Genomic DNA, 21,117 nt, shown 5'->3' with positions numbered 1-21,117 from the left:
AAAGGAGGTCACTATCATTATACCCATTTTACAGGTGGGGAAACTGAGGCACAGAGCAGTGACGAGACTTGCCCACAGCCACCCAGCAGGCCAGTGGTAGAATGAGGACAAGAAACTAGGTCGCCTGAGTCCTAGTCTAGTGCTCTGGTTCATAGGCCACATTGCCAGAGGGTTTGCCAGTGACATTTACTTTTTGGGGCCCTTTGATCTCTCAAAGGGATTGGCCAAAAACTTCTAATCGGTTGTACTTGTAGATGGTGCTGAAATGCCCACATGTAATGAGACTAAAGGTTCCATTGCAGGCAGTGGTGGGGTTATCGCCATCTCCCCAGATTAAGAACTCCCTCAGCAAGAATGGCTTACCTAATTAGAGTGGAATACATTTTATGATACGCTTCTCATGTATTTACACTTGCCCTGCAGTGCACAGTTTCACATAAGTTATAGCCACTCCCAGCCCTGTTAAATGACCCTGCTGCTGTCAATGTAAAAGATGCACAGTGTAATCCCTTCGATTCATTACTAACTTTACAGATAGTTTAGTAATGTATGTGTTTATCCCTGGTGTAGTTACACTCACTTCACTTACACTACCGGCTGAACTTGGCACCTACATTTTGTGTCACATACTGACTTTGGTCATGCTCATGTGGGGTTACGCCTGTTTCCTGGTGCACAGAATCTCATCAATGGCTTAACTACAATGGTGCAGTCACACCAGATCGAAGAAGTTATGGGTGCCCAACCAGTGAGACTAACAGGGAAGATCTGGTTCCAGGAGTTGGCAGCAAACCCACCCTGCGTTCATCCCACAGTGGTGGCTCTTGTGTCCCACGGGCCTGGGCACAGCTCCCTGTTCCAGACATTGTGTCCTGGCACACAGGGTCACATCACAGCTCAGGTTTGGCCCAGCTGCCCCTCCATCATGACAGACTGCTAGTTGGGCCATATTTGAGTGAGTGGTGCTGCGACCCCCTGGTCACAATGCCTGACTGAAGAGTGTCTGGGCCAAAATTTGAGTGGTATGGGGTGGGGGACACTGAATTGTTCTCTAGCATGGCAGATTGTCTTGAATGGCCTCTAGGAGCTAGGGTTGGGGGTGGGTGCGATGAATGAGGGTTGTTGGGGAACTGGAACAGGACTAGATTGGGAAGTGCGGGGATCTAGACAGGAGTTGGAAGGTTGAGGGGTGCTGGACTGGAGCGGGGGGCGGATTTCAGAATTAGGAGGGGGTCCCTGATCTATTTTTGCACCAGGGCCTTCTGGGGCCTTGTTACGCCACTGCTCCTATCACATTGCCTGGGGGCAATCAGAATATCATATGGAAGGAAGTGAAATTTTGTTTCCTTCCTGAGTAAGTCCAAGTGAATTAAGGATCTCAGTGAAATATATGTGAAAAAGTGAAAGGCTTCTCTGTGAAGTAATGGGAGATGGGGTGCAGGGAATGGCCATTTCAGCTTTTCATTGCAGAGTGCATTCTGTGGTCAATTTCAATCATCTGCTGCTTACATTCTTTGCTTAAATTGAAGCCCAACAGCAAATACATAAAAGCATTTGAAGAAGAGTTATATAAAGGCCCTACAGAGCAACCTCTCTCCATTTAGTATGGGCATGTGATTTAGGTGAGCTCTTTAGAGACATCATAGATACTAGAGATAGGGAGGCTGATTTAGTACTTTCCTTGGCAGGCGTTAGATCTCATAGAAGGTGTGCAGATTAAAGCCAAATACCGGCTGAGCTGACTAAGAATGCAGAGTCCTAAACCTGATTTCATATTTTGGGGGGATAGAAATGGACAAGCCAGGCCTCATATCACATTGTGCATTTCTGGGATGAGGGGTAGTGGAGTCACAAAACTTGGAGGCTTTTTTATGTTTGAAACTGTCAATAACTATTTTATGATCATTGCAATATATAATGTCTCTGGAAGTTCTTGCTTAATGAGTGGTTTAAAGAAGGGAGTGAAACAAACTTTAATGGTTCTGGTTGTCAATGGGCAGCAAAAAGACAGTGACCAACTTACAGAAACTTCTTCCTTACAAGCTGAATAGGCATATAGTTCAGTAGAACTTTGCCACTTCTGAATGCTGAGGACATTTTAAATTAAAGCATAGATAGGAAGCTCTTAAAAGCCCCTGTCTCATTGCTAAGCATGTTTATATTTCCAAGAAAAAAGTGTGTCCAAATGATAAACGTGAGAGAGTCCATGCTGCACAGTCAGATCTTAAAAGAGGGGAGGGGACACATCTCCAATATGCCACTTAGTAGTATCTTGACAAATGGATCCCTACAGCATTTGTTCTCTGAAGTCTCCTACTTACACTACTTTGCTGTGGCAGGACTATTCCTTTGGGCTGCTGGGGTGTCATTCTACATCAAGAAACCTGTCTCGATTCAAATGGCAGCATTTCCCTGTACTCTAATAATGCTACCAAAATAGTAATTCTAACCTGTAGCTAAGCATTTGCTCTGCATATAGCCAAACTGAAGTCTAAAATTACAAAACATCCCTTAAAACAGTCAGTTAAGATACATTCACAAAATCAGAAGTAGTACCATGAAGGAGAGCTTAGAAACATCACATCAGAGGGCATACAAAATTTCAAAGATAAAACATACACTGATAATAATACAACACTAGTAAGAAACTCTTGTCTTGCCAAAGAAACCACCCAGCAGCTGAAACTATTCCCAAGAGCAGTTTAAAAATGGATTTGACTACTTGGCCACATGTCTTGAGTCACCTGCTTTCATAAATAGTGCCCAGCCTTAGCTGGAGTAACAGGAGTTACTTAAAGAGAGTTCTTTAAGCTAAATAGTATCCCCTAGGAGCATGTTGTATTTGAAGCCTGAGACTTGATGAAATTGCAGAGTAATAGTCCTATCTTGCTGCTTTTTCATAACTAATAAACCAGTTCAGCTAGCTCAACGGCTTCCTTTATCTGCTAGAATCTCAAATTAAGAATAGTTAGTTGAGATTCTTAAAAAGGACAGTGTGTGTCTCCCATCACTTCAACTTTCAGGGTCACAAAACATAAAGGTTTGTACAAAGTTGCCACATGTATAACATTGCCCTTTGGTACACAGAAAGGTAAATCTTCTGCTTGGGTAAATTTTCATTGCTCCATTGGAGTCAATGGAGCTCTTACAACTTACACCAGCTGATGATCTGCTTCAGAGCCCCCAGAAGCAGGAGACACTTCCACCCTGTTAAATGACCTCTGAGAGGTTAAATATTCTATCAATCATAAAAAACTGGCTGGCCAAATGGCCTTGGGCTAGAGGTACATGGGGCTAAATGTGTCCCTGCTGTGTCTTTATTGAAGTTGAACGAGTTGGGGAATTATTCTTAGTTTTTGTTGAGTCCCATAGGAGGCTCATCCAAGGCTATGTGCAAGTGAAAGGCTTATTCCTTGGTGACAATATCCATTCTCCTACCACCCAGGCTTCTGTAAAAGTGCCCAACCTTACTCCTTTGTTCTGAAAATATAAATGGAGATTTTGGCACTATATTTCTGGATAATCCAAGCCATTTTTTGCCTTCATCTACCACCTACCTGCATGATAATACTAATTTTACCAGTGCAGTTGTATTGGAAAACATTAGCTAGCATGCACTTTGCATTTATCACATAATCAGCACAGTTACTAGAGACAGGAAAGCCTTCTGTTGTTGTTATTTGTATTATTGTGTAGATAGGTGCTAGATCTCTGCTGAAGGCAGGAAGTGAAAAGAGATGAAGGCCAAAAATGGCCTGGATATACCAAAAATACAGAGCCACTATCTTCTTTTATATTTTCAGGGCAAAAGAATGAGGTTGGGAGCAGTAATACAAAAAGCTAAACCACTTTTTGGAATCAAAAAATTTGAGAGTCCAGTTAAAAATGTTGGGGCCCAGCTCAGGTGGTCCATCTGATCACGCCTAAATGCACCACTGGGGCCAGGGCATGGTCAAGACCTGCCTTTGGGGTTCATTCATTTTTAGTGGGAATTTCCCTTTGTGTAATATACATGTGATCTGCTTATGTTTGACTTTCTGGTGGTGGACTGAGCGAGAGTGATGCTGCTCTCGTGGCTCCTGTAATGACTGATAGTGAATGGTCAGTTCCGGTTAGGGATATCAATGTATGTGCAATCTCAATAAAACGTCAAAGGCCACCAGCCTGCAAATACACATCTTAACTTTAAGCACGTATGTTCGCTGGCGTCCAATGGGCCTGCTCACAAAACGTGCTTGAAGTAAGCACATGGGTAAAGCTTTGCAGGATCAGGGCCTAACTCTGCAAGACAGGACAATTGTAGAGATCAGAAAACCTAACTGCTTGGTGCAGGATATTGTCACTGGCTTTTCCTTCAAAAACATCTTTTCTAAGTCATATCTCTGCATAGGACAATATTGCATGCAGGTGTCCTTGCATAGTTTTCAACCATCATTCAGTTTGTATGAATGTCAATACATGTTGCATTTTGTTCTTGCTTTATTTTTACCTTTTAAAGCTAAATACAAAGTGACCAAAAATATTTAAGAACATAAGAACGGCCATAATGGGTCAGACAAATGGTCTATCTAGCCCAGTATCCTGTCTTCCTACAATTGCCAATGCCAGGTGCTTCAAAGGGAATGAATTGAACAGGTAATCATCAAGTGATCCATGTTTGTAGACTAGACATAGAGAAGCAGCCACACAAGGTTATAATACGTGACTTTCATCTCCATTTTTAGACTATACACAAATAGGGACCATAGTGTATGGGAACAGTCATTCAGAGGAACTAATGTTCAGGGAGCTGGGGGAAAGTGATTTTGGTGCCACACAGCCCTATTTAAGTCCGGCTTGAGGACAGAGAGGTAGGTGTTGAGGGATTATCTGAAACTGTAGTGTTAGAGCCTTTGTTATTTTACAGGGGACTGGTAAGTGGGTATTTATGTGATTAATCAAATACTTATCTAGATCTTTCATTACAGTTTTAAAAAGGGGGCAAGGCATATATTTTTGGATGTGGTTCTTCTCTTGTATGTTTCTGAAACCTAATGGTGTGGATATATGTGAAATTTTAGAGACCGTGAGGAAAGGATTTTGGTTGTGTGGCTGGTTCTCAGAAAAATGATTCCCCAAATATAATATTTGGGGGCATATGTATTTTCTTTAATGGGAGGGGTTGCAAAGCTAATTCCTACTCAGGTATATTCATGGTGCCCTATTTCTCTTGCCAAATGGTCAACTGATCTGTACAGGGGTTGTCTGAAGCACAACTTACTCCTGCTAGTGGAAGCTATTGAAAAGTTCCTCTTTTCCTGAACCAGTATTCAATTTCTCTGCCTCTCAGCTGGACTGACTTTGCAGAGGTGAAAAGCAATAACTTCCTTGTCACTAAAGTAAGCAGATAAGATTCTGAAAAAATACAGCTTTGTACATTTTAAATAAAAAGTTGCCTTCCTTAAACTTGCTTTGCTAACCATAGCTGCCCTTACAGATGTCTTGAGCCTGAAAATGTTTTGCCTAATGTCAGTGACATAGGCTTGCTCCTGTTTGAGGTTAAGTAGTGTATCCTATGCAATGACAGAACAACTCTGTATCTCAGTATGTCTGGCATTTGGGAAGTGGTCATGTGAAACAGTATCCCAACTTGCTTAATGCAAAACTACAATTGAGTTGGTGCTGCAGAGCCAATGCAGCTGTGGGAGAGTAAACTGAGTGCATCATAAGAGCTAATTACACAGGCTTTATTGTTTGTCTTGCTATGAGACAAGCCCAGATTAGTCTTCAAGAAGAGTTGCATGTTTGAAGCTTAAACCTCTTAATGTGTAAATCCATGAGACTATACCTAGATGCATTGTGGAGGGGCTATGCAGATTAATTTATTTTCAGGGGGGACTAAAGGGGTTAGGGAGGCAGTAAACACTCTTCTATTATATGTAACTGTCATGGTTGCAGGCCACACTGCTTTAAACTTCTCTCAGGTCCTCTCAAGTACATCCCTTTGGGGACAGGTTTTGCTACTTTCACCCCTCTGGGTGAAACTGATCCTACACCTTTAGACTGGATCTCTGTGCTACAGCTCTTACCTACTAAACATGTTAACCCAACAGTGATTGGCAGCTGTAAGCCCTTCCCCCGCCCCCAGGATCCCATGATGGGGGACAATTAATGCTTTATTTTTGAAGAAGTTGTTTGAGTCACTTAATTTATTCACCCAAGATACCTTAGCATGAGGTGCAACCAGATAAAACAAAAGGACTAAATGAATATTTCTCCCTTTGCAAGCCTAAGTAGCCAAGCTCCAGAGGTTTTAATGAACTTGTTACTGTCTTGCAGGTGGGATGTTTACTGGCTACTAGGATACTTCTGGCACAGAAAGCAAGAGCCTTTCACAGCCTCCTTGATCCCGGGGAAAGCCCTGCTACCTGCACTGTACTGAGGGCATCAAGAAGAGTGAAGCCACTTCAGAATACTTCTAGCTGGGCTGCTGTTGTAGGCCTTCAGCATGGGGTGCAAACTCAGTAAGAAGAAGGGGTTCTGTAGGATTTGTAAGAAACATAAGGACCAGAAGGCTGAAGGAGCTGCTGAGATTAGTGAGACACATGCTATTGCACATACCTCGCAGGAGGCTTCTGAATGCACCAAGAGCCAGCCTCTCACAGGGACTAGGAAAGACACTGAGCAAGCCACTGTTGAAGCACAGCCTATGAGGTATCACAGAGTGCCTGCTGCACCCAGCTCACAAGAGACACCAGAAGACACTAAAGAAACCCCGTCTGTTCTGCAGACTGTACAAGGCTGTGAAGCCCAGACTACTGAACAGAGCACAGGAAAGCCCTCACAGGACACTGATGCCCAGCCTGCTGCAGAGATGGAGCAAGAGATTGAAGAAGCTGAGCCTAATGCAAAGATAACACAGGACAGGCAGCCTGTTGCACAGACCCCAAAAGATAATGAGGAGTCCCAGTATGCTGCAGAGATACCAGAAGAGGATACAGAAGCAAGTAAAACTCTGCTGGATGCAGAGATCGAGCAAGATCCTGAGGTCCAAACTATTAAACAGGACTGGCAGCTGGTTTCAGGTATCACAGAAGACTACACAAGAGATCGGCCTGCGCTTGAGGCAATGCAAGAAGCTGGTAAGATGGAGACTACCGTACAGACAACCACAGAGATTGTTGAAGTCCAACCTACTGCAGAGAACATGCAAGAGACTCACCAATACACTGGTGAAACCCAGGCTACGCTACAGACTGCTCAAGAAAGGAAGGTCCAGCCCATGTCTGAGACTGAGCAACAGACTGCTGCACAGATCACGGAGAGGGCACAGGCTGTTACACAGGATGCACTAAACATTGGTGAGGGTGAACCTACCACACAGAGCATGCAAGAGATTCCACAGCACCCTCCTGAAGCACAATCTGCTCTAAAAAGACTGCAAGGAGCAGAGATGCAGACTTCTGTACAAGCCATGGAAGACATTGGGGAGACCCAGCCTGCTTCAGAGACGGCGATATTACTACTTGTAGAATCTGAACAAGAGGCTGGTGAGACTGAGTCTGCTGGAGTGAGAACAGAAGTAACTGAGTCTAGGGCCCATTCTGTTACACAGGACAGAGAGCTTGCTGCCCAGTCCCTGCAAGGGATTGTTGCATCCCTGTCCGCTGCGTGCACCACAGAAGTGACTAAGGAAGCTGAACCTGCTTTGCAGACTGCACAAGAGGGGAAGCCCCAAACTACTGCATGTATGGCAAGAGAAAGTTGGACTGTACAAGGTGCAGCTGAGGCCTACCCTGCTGCAGAAATCAAAGAGGAGACTGGAGCCCAGCTTGTAGCACAAGGTCTGCTTGAGACCCAGCCAAGTATACAGAGCATAGAGGCTCCACAGGGTACCAATAAAAACATGCAGATTATGGAAGACCTGAGCATGGGCCCTGCAGAACCCAAGGCTTCTCAAGAGAGTCCACTGGAACCTGTGACCGTTCCTATTAAACTAACCATAGAAAAGACCCAGCGGACTGCACAGGTCACACGAGAGATGGAGACTCTGCATCCTGCACAGACCACAGAATGGAAGGAGAACCTGGGTCAGCAGAATGACCTGGATTCCCAGTCCCCTAGTGCTCGTACAGGATACAAGGAGAGACGGGGGAGCTCTGCAATTCCAAAGGAGAAAGATCAGGCCCCTGAACTAGAGGCCACTGAGGTAGCAAAACCAGAGGAGCAGCAGCAGCAAGAACTGCCAGCTTCTCACATCCCTGAAAGTCAGGTAGAAAAGTGCCAGCATTTAGACCGCTCACTGCTCCAAGCCTGCAAGAGCAAATGGGAAGAGGAGGCTGAAAATGCTGAGGCTCCCATGCCCTTGGAAACGCAAGGATCTGAGGATGAAATGGCCCTAGCCTCAGACTCCACCACTAACAGTAGAACTGCACCTGCTTCAGAGGAGCCCCGAGGAACAGAAGTAACTGACTCCATGTCCGAGCCCTACAGCCTATGCAGAAGGACCTGTTGCACCTGAAGCTCCAGCAACTAATTGTGCTTCAGCTGAATCACCGGAGTCGGAGTAAAATGGACAAACTGAACACTGATATTTAATGCCACATCTCTCAATTCAATTCCTGATCTTCAACCATAATTGCCCAAAATCACTGCCCCACCCAGTAAGGCTGGGAGGCCGCTACCAAGCAGGCCACAGGGGAAATGCCCATAATACAGTTTCATTGTCCTGTAAATTACTACATGACTATCTGAATTTGCAGTGCATCTTCCTGTATTTTTCCACTTTTCTAACATGGATTTGGGAGCCTGGTTTTCCATTTGGGCTAAGCCAGTCAGATCCACATACACAACGGTGTTTGGTTGTTTTGGTGTGTGTGTTTTTTTTTTTTTTAATAGATCCACACTTTAGCATAGTCAAGGAATGTGGTTTTTTTTTTTGTCCTGTTATTCTCCCCCCCCCCCCCCCCCCCCCCCCCCCCCCCCCCCCCCCCCCCCGTGCCATTCACTGTCTAATATCTAAATTAATCTGAACTCTGCTAACCAAGTTCTTGGGCTAGAACTCTGCATTTAACCCATTACTTACAGAAGGAGTCTCCTTTTGTCTTTATAGTTATTTTTTTATGGAAAGAATAAACTACCACTGTCAGATGCGTTAAAACTATTTAACTTTTTTAGATGGTACAAATGTATTGGGGTGTCAGCACCACTGCTACACAGTATTAGTGAATGGAGAAATCCTTTAGCAATCTGAAGTAACATTTTAATGTTTGTGACTCTCAATAAATGATGTCTTTACTGATCATTAATGCTTGTGCCTGGTTCTCGGTGTCACATTTAATGTCTCTCGTCTCTTGTACTTGAACATGTACTTTCCTGTGACCTTTCTAATGTGATAGCTGGATATATAGAATTAACAAATACAAACATGTACTCTGTTACTAATAGAAGGGCTCTTTTTTTTTTTTTTTTTTTTTTTTTTTTTTACTCCTTTCTTTCTGGATTGTAGCTTCAGCTGCTAGCTTGTTTTTTTGAGCAGAAAGTGAGGAATGGGGGGAGGAGGGTTGCTTTGCCACTGATCTCTCTGCAGTTGACAACATTCAACTCTGCCTCTACAAGGCATAGGTGTCCTCCACATTGAGCAGTGTCCCATGCAAACACAATATAGCTGGTTCCTAAGATGTATGAAACTACAAACCAAGTGGTCCCGCTCTGTCTCAGGCTTCTATCAGGAATGGGGCCAGCATCACACCCAAACACTTCATGTAGTTAGTGTTACTGAATTCTGAAGGCAACAAAAAGCATCTCTTATGGCTCACTGCTGCAAATTTCAGTGCCAGAATTTTTTTTTTTTTTAAGCAATTACTGTTTCATCAGTCTGAGTAGTAATGATTGGGGCTGGGGGAGAGAATTTCAATCCTTTGTGAAATTTGGACATTTCTTTTCTTCCCTTCCTAAAGGGGATGAAAAGTCAAAACTCTTCCAGGAACAAAATGTTCAGGAAACCTTGATTTGAGATGTTAAAACATTCTCTTCCCCCCACCCCCAATTTCACCCAAACATCTGCATTCCTAAAGCAGAATGGTTTGGGGACAGATTGACATTAATCTCAAGGTTCCTCTGCCCTGCACTGCAAAGTACAAAGTTATGAATTGCAGAGCACACCAAAATGTTGTGCTCAAATTGCCCCATGTCCACGTTGCTGGTGCAAATTAAGTACCTAGTTCACATTAACATTTTTTTTTTCTTTCAAAAGAGAACGAAGTTAATGCGAACTGGGTACACTTCACTTTGTGCTAGCAGTGTCCACGTGGGGTAGTTAGAATGCACCATTTAACTGTACTCTCTAATTCACAAACCCGTGGGGCACAATATGTATGTAGCCTTAGTCTGTGGCTGAAGCTGTCATAGTGCCTTGTGGAAACTGCATTTCCAGGTCCCTCATGCTTGCTCAATAGACCGGGCTTCTGAGTCAGACTACCTGGCCCAGAGAGAGTGGTCTCTCTTTTCCAGGAAATAGATCATTTACAATTTTTTGAGCAACCCTACTTGTGACCCTGTCACCTTATATTTCTAGGGCCCTACCAAATTCACCGCCATGAAAAATGCATCACGGACCATGAAATCTGGTCTGCCCCCGTGAAATCTGGTCTTGTGTGGCTTTACCCTACGCTATACAGATTTCACAGGCATACCAGTGTTTCTCAATTTGGGGGTAGTGACTCAAAAGGGAGTTGCAGGGGGTCACAAGTTTATTTTATGAGGCGGGGGGTCACAGTATTGCCACCCTTACTTTTGCACTGCCTTCAGAGCTGGGCAGCCACAGAACCGCATCTGTGGGCTGGGCACCCAGCTCTGAGAACAGTGGCCCATGAGTAGCAGCACAGAAGTAAGGGTGGCAATACCATGCCACCCTTACTGCTGCCTTCAGAGCTGGGCAGCTGGAGTGGTGGCTGCTGACTGAGGGCCAGTAGCAGCAGCGTGGAAGTAAGGGTAACAGTACTGCAACCCCCCCCACACACAATAACCTTCTGACCCCCTTCTCCCAAACTCCTTTTTTGGTCAGGGTCCCTACAATTACAACACTGAGAAATGTCAGAGTTAAATAACTGGAATCATGAGATTTAGCTTTTTTTTTTAAAAAATGCTATGACCAAAATGGACTGTGAATTTGTTAAGGTACTATGTATTTCCATTGACTTTCCTGAATATAAACCAGGACAACATTTTGCCCCTAACTGCATCTCCTATTTCTCTCAGTGAGGCTCATCCTGAACGATGAATAGGTGAAATGCCTTCATACTCCCCAGCGCTAGTATCTGCATACCTACCATGCAGGCTGCCATAATGGTGTCTTGCAAAGGGGAATGAGATTGGCGCTCCCTGAGATCACTCCCGTGAACCATGTTAAGAGTCTTAGTCAAATGCTTGTATAATAAAATCATAACTGGAAACAGTGGATAAAGAATGGTCGGAGAATGGGAATTGATGTGATAATTTTGCATGCACTTCAAAGGTGACTGGTGCTATTTACATGAGGTAGAAAGTAAAGCAGTGTAGCCTAGTGGATAAAGCATTTCCCTGGGATGCAGAAGATGTGCATTCTATTACTGCCTCTGCTGTTAAACTGCTGGGTGATCTTGGGCGAGTGACTTAATTGCTTTGTGCCTCAGTTTCCCCATCTGTTAAACAGAGGTAGTGATATTTCATTTGTAATGTACTTTGAGATCTTCTAATAAAAAGCAGCTATTCTAGGAACTTTTTCCAAACATTTTTTTTATTAAACCACACCAATGTATTCTGTCTATATATAGTTAACCAATTAATTTAATCTAGCAGTTCTCAAACATGTTTACAGTGAGGACCAAATCTTAATAGAGTGTCTCATAAACACAAGCTCTCATGGACAATGCTCCCCTCACTTTCACACTCTTCGGAAAGTATTTTGGCCTGGATCCCCAAAGGTATTTAGGCTCCTAACTCCCACTGATTTCAGTAGAAGCTAGGATCCTAGATATCTTTATGGATCTGGGCCTTAGTGATTTCTGACTGATCCATTGGTTTCTTTAGTCCTGAGGAGCATCTCCTGTTCCCACTTTTGTTATTATTTAGCTGTGGCTAGTACTAGAGGCTGTGAAACTGGAGATTTTGCAACTTTTTTTTACAGGTCTGTAGGCTTTCCTGTGAAGAGCATGCACTTCTGCAGTAGCAGCTGGAAAGAGGGAGGACATGCCAGAACCTTGCAATCAAACAGCTCTGTGCAGAGCACCAGTAAGTGCTGCTTGGGCCTGCAGTACACCAGAGACCACAGTTTGCGAACTGCTGATTTATTCCAGTTTCTGTGAATTCTCCACCAGTACCTTAGACTTAGCAAACTGTGAACTAACTTCAATTGTTAATTGCCAGATATTTTCCATATTAATCATCTGCTGTCTCTGTCCTTCAGTTACATTGAAATCCAATTGCAAATATGCAAAAGCGTTTGAGTAAGTGTCACAAATAATCTAGAAATCAGTGAGATTCTGAAAACAACCGTAGTCACAGATTAGAGCCAGGGTGACCTGTTTGCTCTTCTGCAAGATAGGTTCTAACCCACAATAGAAAGCAGGAAGTGCGTAGGGATGGATAAAGGCTAAAAATAGCTTGAAACCCATTTCCAAAGCAAAGGATCATGAAAGGGAGTGATTGTGCAGGATCCTAAAATCAGTTTTGGCATCACACAATTTGGGAGCCTCTTTGGGAAATGTTGGGAGCTAGATCGTGTGATCCATTGGTCCCTGCCTAAACCCATCTCTGGTTTTAGTGGGGAGGGGGAACAAGACTTGTCTTCCATTTTTCCATGTGTGGTTCGTTTGTTTTTTAATAAAGATTTGTCTTTGCATTTTTCACATATGACGTGCTTAACGCTTACATTTCATTTTCTACCAGTGAACAGAGTAAAGGCTTGTCTACACTTGAAAGCAAATGACATTAAGGTAGGATACATGTTTAAAGAATGATAGCTGTTCCTTAGCAACTTCCTGTGGGGGGACACATACTCTGGAACAAGAGTGCCTTGTTCCTTTTCTGCTTAACCCATTTGCAGAGTGAATTAAGATATAAAAGCAATAAGAAGTCACTCTTGTTCCAGAATAAGAGTGTTCACACACGGAGTTGATCAGGATCAATGCTAGACAGGCCCTAAATTTGGTGCAATGTCTGCAATCCTGCCATATTCGATAGTGGGCAATCATCTGAGGCTGGGGATGTCAATCTATTTTACAACCACAGTAAAATGTATAATTACATGACTGACGCTTTCAGACAGAAGAAAACAGGTGACAGGGATTAATTTTCATCCCTCACTCCTTGGGGTAGAATAAAACCACAGGCTATAGTTTCACAAACATCATCCCTTAATTATAAACCCACTTGCACATAGACTGTTGTACAGCTGCTAATCTGTTAATTTGCATCATGCATTGTTAAGTGATCATTGATTTGCATGGACAAATGTTGCACCCGGTTGCGTTTCAGTTTTACTTTATTTGTAATATTTAAATACACAATGGCCATGCACACAAATCTAAAATCTGAATTTAAGGGGATGAGCCACAGGATGTTTCAAAAGCCACAGAATTCTGCTCCTTCCCCATTTAGACAGGAAACATGGCGCAAAGGAATAGTAATTCAGTGGAACTAATGTTCATGGAGCTGGGGGAAGGGGTTCTGTGTGACCCCCCAACCCTATTTAAGACCAGTCTGACATTTTCAACACAGGTGTTGTGAAACTGGCATAGGCTGTAGTTTTAGAGCTATTACGATTGTGTGGAAGAAATTTCATATTCAGTTGGTAAGGAGATACTTGTTTATCTATATCATCTTTCCATTTAAGTTCTCCTGCTTCTCTGGGTCACTTATTATAATTGGTCTTTTATTTCCTCCTCAAGGTTTTGCAGAGCCAAACTTCGTCTTCAGGCAGTAGTAAGCCTATTTTTGTGATTTAATGGGAGTAAGTGTAACTTAATTGCAACTTAATAGCAATAATGGTATATGTGGGGAGAAACTTTCTTTACTTCTTGCAGTTTATGGACTATAATCACAAGGTTACTGCTTTTCACTTCTTAGTCCTGTAAAGCAATTAGGTGAGATCTTAGATGCAGCTGTTGCTATTCTCAAATTAAAAGGGGTCTTTCTTCTTTATTTATTTTATTATTTTTAAACATTAATGGGCCTATAGAAAGTATCCTATCTGAATACAAACTTCTCTGAATAACAAAGGTGCAAGGTAAATTTTTACAAGCTCCTAAGTATTACTGAAAATAATTGGATTTAAGGTATGAAGTCACTTAACTTAAATGTTCTTAAAATATTAGCCATCCTTAGAAACAAGAAAAGATCATTCCATAATGGCAGATTAATGTTCTGTCTTAGTGTGGTATCGATTCCACAATGTAAACAATCTCCAAATTGCTTTATGAGCACCAAACTCTCTCTTCATTGTTGTCGCAGAGCCAATGCAATCATCTGAGAGTGAGTTAAATCCTATTTTGCCTCTTGATGGGTTGGATTTTTTGGGGGGTTTTGTTTGTTTGTGTGTCTTGTAGTGTCCTTTTTTTTGTTAAGGCAAGCTCTGATTAGAGAAAATATTAAAACTATAGCTTTGTGTTCAGTTTTATAGCTTTAAATAAACCATTTGACTAATTAATTAGGTAAATTATCAATGAATCATTGAAGACCAAGTGTTGCTAATTCACACAGTTACTGAAAGATGACCAAATAAGATGTACTGGTCACATTTAGAACTGGTCAAATCAATATTTGCTACAAAAAACATAATAAACTTTTTTTTTTATTTTCGAACAAGAATGTTTGACTTCAGATTTCATTCTTTCTATGTTTCAGGGGTGGGGGAACTAATGTTTAGGGGCTCCCCCTCACCTGGCTTTTTCCCATTACAAAAGAGGAAGTAAAAATGAAAAAGATGCAACACCCGCAGAAGCAAAACTACACAACTTAATTTTTCCCAAAATCAAACAAAAATTCAAAATAAAATGTTTGGTTTGATTTTTTCCTGCTGAAAAGTTTTTTCACAAATTCTTTCAGTCACCAAATTGCAACCAGCTCTGCTCATGTAATCTTTCAAATATTGTCAATATAGATGCAGTAGCAGTGTCCAAATCTCACAGTAACACTTAAAGTAAAAAGGAGCTAGTGTCTGATGGGCTCTGGCCCACGTACCAGGGAAGAGGTGTGGGTGTTCTAATGAATCTCCTACTATCTTGCAGGTGAGATGCTCATTGCTGATTACTAGGAAACTCCTGACACAAAGCAGAAATTCAGCTTCCTGCCCATCTGCCACTAACCCAAGCCCTTGGACGTGCTATCCCTCAGTACAAAGGACTGAAGCTACTTGAGAGTGGAGCTAGCTCTGCTGCTGCTGTAGACTCTCAGCATGGGGAACCAACTGAGCAAGAAGAAGGGGTTCTGTGTGACGTGTGGGAAAGCGATGGACCAGAAGGCTAAGGAGGGAGCTGCTGTGATGAGGCAGCCACATCCTATTGCATGGACCTTTCGCGATGCTTCAACTTGGACTGGTGAGAGCCATTCTCCCATAGAGAACACCCAAGAGACTCTACACAACACTGGGGAGGTCCAGTCTGCTGCAGAGACTGGGCAAGACACTGGTAAGGGTGATCCTCTTACACAGATGATGCTGGACAGAGAATCTGCTGCACAGACAACAGAAGAGAACTTAGGAGCCCAGCCTTCTCTGTGGAGTGTGCAAGAGACTGAGGCCCAGATGACGAGACAAACCCCACAGGCACTGCAAGACATGGGCGAGGCCCATCCTGATGCTAAGATGCCACAAGAGACTGAGGCCAAGCCTAGTTCCCAGATAACATGGGCCAAAGAGCTCGAGGCACAAACTATACATGAACAAGAAGCCCAACCTGCAGGAGAGTGCACAGAAGACACTGCTGAGGTTCAACCTGCTGTCCATCCAGCATATGGGACTCAGGTGGAGGTGCAGGTCACACAAGAGATTTGTAAAGCTCCACCTACTACTGTGCAGACAATGCAAGAGATTCTAGAGGGCCTTGCTGAAACCCAGCCTGCTCTGCATCATGTGCAAGAGGCTGAGACTCCGATGACTGAACAGAACCAAGAGGCCCGACCTGCTGCAGAGCCCACTAGCGTGGCTGGGGCTCTTCCTGCTCTCCAGGCTTATTGGGAGACTGAGGCCCCGGCTCTTGTAGATTGTGCTGCCCACACTGAGGCCATGCGAGATTGCTGATCCCCTACCTGCTGCAGAAGTGACTGAGGAGGCTGAGCCTGCTTTTCAGACTGTACAAGAGATGACTGCTCAGATCACAGGAGAGATGCAGTCTGCACAAAGCAAAATGGAAGCCCAGCCTGCAGCAGAGACTGAGAGACAGTGCATTGCCCCTGCCACTCGAGGTGCTGCACCACATATTCCTAAAACCCAGCCTGCTCTGCAGATGGTACGAGGAATTGTGGCCCATCACACTGGAGTGACAGACATTGGGCTTTTGCTCAATCAGTTTACTACACAGACCACAGAGGAGGCTGATGCTTCTCTTCCTACACAGACTGTGCAAGAGACTCAACACTCCTCTGCTCAAGCTGAGCCTGCTCTGAAGATCTGTCAGGAGTTTGAGACCCAGATGACTGTACTGGTCACTCAAGGCACAGGGGAGGCCCAGTCCATTACAGAGACCCCAGCAGAGAATACTAGAGAAGCTGTGGGGAAAGTCTGATGCAGCAGCAATTGATCAAGGGACGAAGATGCAGCCCATGACACAGAGCAGTGACTTTTCTACCCTGATGCTGCAACAAGCCACCACCCAAAGGACTGGTGAGTGCCCTGCTGTTGCACATGCCATGGAAGAGACTGGGGAAGGTGACTCTGTTTTGCAGGCTGTGCAGAAAACTGAGGCTGCACAAGAAACTAAGATGCAGCATTTTACACATACTGAACATGAGATCAAGACTCCGCCAACAGCTAGAGCCACAGAAGAGATGGAAGCTCAACTATCTCTACAGTTATCTCTTGAGGCCCATGATGCTGCCCAGGAATCTGAGGCTCCACCTGCAGTGTGGACCCTGTAAGAGACCCCCCCCAGGCCATTACAGGGTGCACATTGCATCAGCTGACTGTCCAAGACACTGATGTCCTCTCTGCAGTATCCAGGGCCTTCCAAGAGGATACAATGGAGGTTGTGATTCTCCCTAGTGAAGAGACCTAGCCTACTTCACAGGCTGCACAGGAGACAAAAACCCAATGTGTTGCAGAAACGCTAGAATTGAAGGCAAAGCAGGCTCAGCAGTGTCACCCAGATTCCAGGCCCCCTAGTGCCCTAGGTGGCAATGAGGCAGGAGAGCAAGACTTGGCAATTTCTCAGGATGCTCAGGCAGCTGAAAGGGAGGCTACCGCAGTAGCAAAGCCAGAGTCGCAGCAGCTAATGGAGCAACTGGCATCTGAACAACAAGAGGTGCTCACGCTGGCTCCTGCCGCCACCAGTAGTGAGGCCTCTGCCAGGCTGTGGAGTGTCAATGAAAATTCCCTGCCTCTAAAAGCCCCAGTGCATGAAGCAGCTGAGAGAAGAAGACCAGGGGAGGCTGAAACTCCTGCAGCCCCTGAAACTTAAGGTAAAATGGCCCAAGTTTTAGACTCCAGACTGAAGTGTGAAGTACCATCTCCATCCAGGGACATGGCTGACTCTCTTCCTTTGGCTGTGGAGCACGCAGCTCCAGCAGAGGTACTCACTTTGTCTGATGTTCTAGTAAGTGGCTCTAATGCCAATATAGCAGAGCCAGAGTGAAATGGACAGACTGGGCTCTGCCACTCAAAAAGCAGCACGTCCCTCAGTTGACCAGATTCCTGATCTTCCGTTGCATTTGTGCTCATGGCTGTTCCGTGAAGTAGGGTTGTAATGCAGAGAGCGTATCGGCTGAGTTGGGGAAATGCCTTCTACGCTCAGTGTCCTGTTAACTATGGGCTTGGCTGAATGTGCATCTTTCTGCATCTGAAATTGCTGCAAATGTATCTACAGTGTAAAACATCCACATTTATAACATCTTTCTAGGGGTTTTTAGACTTGCTGGGAACTATTTTAATGCTATTGATTACTTTTCTACACAACTCACTGACCATTAAGCCCTTCACATCACTGGCCTAACCTGCAATTTTATTTCCTTCATCTTACTGAGTAACCAGCCTCATCCAGATGCAGGAAAGTTCTGTAACTTCTTAAAATTGTACAAGTGTCCTCACTCAACTGGAGTACAATAATAGTGAATGATATTTGTGTGGGTATTGGTAGGAGTGGTAATGTGTGTTGCTGCCTGAATTGATCAACTGATCACTCTCAATAAATGATGTTTTCCATTCTTAAGCTGTTTGGCTATATCTGATAATTAAGGGGAGATGGACAAGGGGTGGGGGTGGAATACAACTTCACAATGGCCTTTTCTGTTGGTTAAGTGGCAAATGCTACTAAGCATGTATGTAAATGCTGATTCTGATCCAGGTGAAATCCTAGGCAACTGCTACAGCTCTTTCCTTAGCATTGATGATGCTCTCTGAAAGGCTTAATCTTCTTCCTTAACCATCCACTTGCATCAAACTCGGGTCTAAAACAAAATTAAAACGTACATCTTCCCACAAACACTAGCATTAAATGCCCTTAACTATGTACCAGCTACGTAGGGGGGCAGAGGGGAGGGAAGCCTAGAACAGTCAATAGTAACTGCCCAAGGTACCAGTGCACCTGCATACCAATAAAGAAGAGATGTCTTTCTGCCAAAGAAACCAGCCATCAGCTGAAATTATTCCAAAGACTCTGAATGGGTTGGCTGCTTGACCAGTTACTCAACAGTTGATAGCATCTGTCCCTACCTCAACTGGGAAGCAGGAGTCACCTTGCAGTCTGAACGCAAATATGAGGTTGTATACTGGTTTTTGGTGGGGTGGGGTGGTTTGTTTTGTTTTGTATCCTGGCTCCATCAGGAACCACAAAGAAATTTGTCCCAGTTGGCCCCCTCTGCTGTAAAAAGAATTCATCTAGTTCTCATTTAGGCTTTGGAAGGATTAGATTTGGATCAGTAAATGTTGATTTCACTGTAGGCACCCATGCAGGTGCACACACAGATTGAAAAAAGGTTTCTATCAATAGTTGACATAGATAAGCAGCATTTCTCTTACTTTGCCTAAGAAATTAGTTTTATTAAGGATATCTTCTTTATATTGTGACATTGACATTTTATGTTTTAATGGTTATAAAGCATGAACTCTTTCAATTGGTGTCTACTGTCATTAAATTTCCAGCAAGGGAAAATTTAAATCAATAAAAAATTGGCATCTGTTGCAATTACAAAAAAATCAAATTCTAATAAACATATTTTTATTTTATAATGTTAAAATAGTGATATCCTGGGCCTACTTTCCCATGAGGAGTGGGGTTAATATTAACTCAGTGGACTGTCACTCTTTCTCTTCGTCCCAATGACTATTCCACTGTGGATGAATACTTAAATAATCACTGGCTGAGAGAGAGAGATGTTGTAATCCCAGTGATTAGGGACCCATTTGTAAGGTGGGAGACCCTGGGTCCAGGCCCTTGCTCCAAGCACCTCTTCTATTATTTATTAAGAGTGCAATGGTTTGACCAGGAGTGACTGAGGGATTCCCCTCCCCCCGCTCAATATCCCATAGCTCAGCAGTTAATGAACACTCCTGAGACATGGGAGAACCTTGTTTAAATCCTTTCTCCCCCTTTGGCAGGGCGGGGCAGTTGATCCCACATCCGAGGTGAGTGCTCTAACCACTGAGCTAAAAGTTATAAGGGGAGCACCACCTCTTCTTCGTCCAAGTGTTTTGTGTGGAGTGAGGCAGGTGTCTAATTCATTCCCTCAAAAAAGTAGCTTAGATGCCTAAGTCACCTGATTCCAGGCAACAGGTTTCCAGTGGTGGATCACTAAGCTGAGACAGTCACCACCCTAGAGCCCCCACCTAGGTGCCTACTCCTAAAAGAGGGGTGAGGGCTTAGCACACACTCCTCTGTTCAGCATCTCCCAGTGGCTGGTTTTAGGCAGTGAGCTACCTTGCATGCTGGCTTTTGTGGATCATGTTCTTCAGTGCCCCTCTCTCTCCATGTATTCTAGGCACCTAACTTGGTTTTGTGAACCTCACTGCTGTTCTAGTGACTTTTCTAGGTACCTAAAACTTAGATGCCAGGATGCTCAGCGGTGCGACGCCTAAGTCCCTTGGTGATCCTACCCTCAGACATCACTAGAATTCAGAAAGACCTAGAGCAAAATGAAATAGACCATACTCGCTCCCATTTTAACTTCTTTGACTTCATTGAACTTCAACCACAGAAGAATTCTGCCCTCACCACGATTAGTGTCCTGAAATCAGCTCAAAGAATCTCATCTACCAGATGTCTGCCTCAAATGCTATTATCCACATACCTGTTAGCCTGGGTTCTGTAACAAAGCCTGGAGAAGGAGAGTGAAATGTGTTTTGCTTGAGATCCTGAGGTCACTCTCTCCAAGTTTCTTAACGTTCTCAAATATGTGTTGTTCAGCTAACTCTTAATGAAACCTTCATGGGAGGAAATGGTCAAGGGAAAATCAGGGAATGGGAATTATTTTCATAACTTTTGATTTATTTAGAGGGTGACTGGTGTCATTTTAGGTAATATAGTGTCTAAATCTCTAGGAATTGTAGCCCTTCACTAGTAAAGCATTTCAAATAGATACGAATAGGGAGAGCTAGTATTTAATTCCATTTCTGCTTGGAATGTCTGCACTGAACAAATGTGGGGGGAGCGGGGTTTGGCAGTAAACTCAATCCTGCTCCAAAGCTATTCTTCGAGTTGAGCTGGGAAACATACTTAATAAGGGGTATTGGTCATGTCACAAGCTGGTGGCTTCTGTATAAAATAAATAAATAAAAATGCCAACATGCATGGTCAAGTTTCTGACAAAATTAAAAACAATGCTTGTTTTGGCTTGGTTTTCAAAACAAAAATTGTACTTTTCAATTTTGGGGTTTTTTTGTTATCCTTTTATTCCACCCTGCCCTGGAAGAAGGCTGGGAGGGGAAAGGGGTAGATGCAAAAATGCATCCAA

The 21,117-nt window shown here is 43.7% G+C and overlaps 1 protein-coding gene and 1 long non-coding RNA gene across 2 annotated transcripts; both read left to right on the top strand.

Moving 5' to 3' along the window:
• The first annotated feature begins 4,849 nt into the window (after nucleotides 1-4,849).
• On the top strand, nucleotides 4,850-9,283 carry LOC122463577 (adventurous-gliding motility protein Z-like). Its single transcript, XM_043534146.1, has 2 exons — nucleotides 4,850-4,913; nucleotides 6,319-9,283. Exon 2 carries the CDS (start codon nucleotides 6,488-6,490, stop codon nucleotides 8,498-8,500), a length of 2,013 nt encoding a protein of 670 aa, XP_043390081.1. The 5' UTR covers nucleotides 4,850-4,913; nucleotides 6,319-6,487; the 3' UTR covers nucleotides 8,501-9,283.
• A 4,356-nt stretch (nucleotides 9,284-13,639) lies between these two features.
• On the top strand, nucleotides 13,640-19,281 carry LOC122463562. Its single transcript, XR_006287033.1, has 2 exons — nucleotides 13,640-13,810; nucleotides 15,246-19,281. It is a non-coding gene; the product is annotated as an uncharacterized LOC122463562 (long non-coding RNA).
• The last annotated feature ends 1,836 nt before the right edge of the window (nucleotides 19,282-21,117 follow it).

This window comes from Chelonia mydas, chromosome 22 (genome assembly GCF_015237465.2).
Source record: "Chelonia mydas isolate rCheMyd1 chromosome 22, rCheMyd1.pri.v2, whole genome shotgun sequence".
In the NCBI taxonomy this organism is placed as follows: Eukaryota; Metazoa; Chordata; order Testudines; family Cheloniidae; genus Chelonia; species Chelonia mydas.
The sequence above is the reverse complement of the archived record's forward strand: the minus strand, read 5'-3'. Positions and strand labels throughout refer to the sequence as shown.

Excerpts from the sequence above, each read along its gene's own strand:
- LOC122463577 (XM_043534146.1), top strand. The coding sequence starts at position 6,488 with ATGGGGTGCAAACTCAGTAAGAAGAAGGGGTTCTGTAGGATTTGTAAG.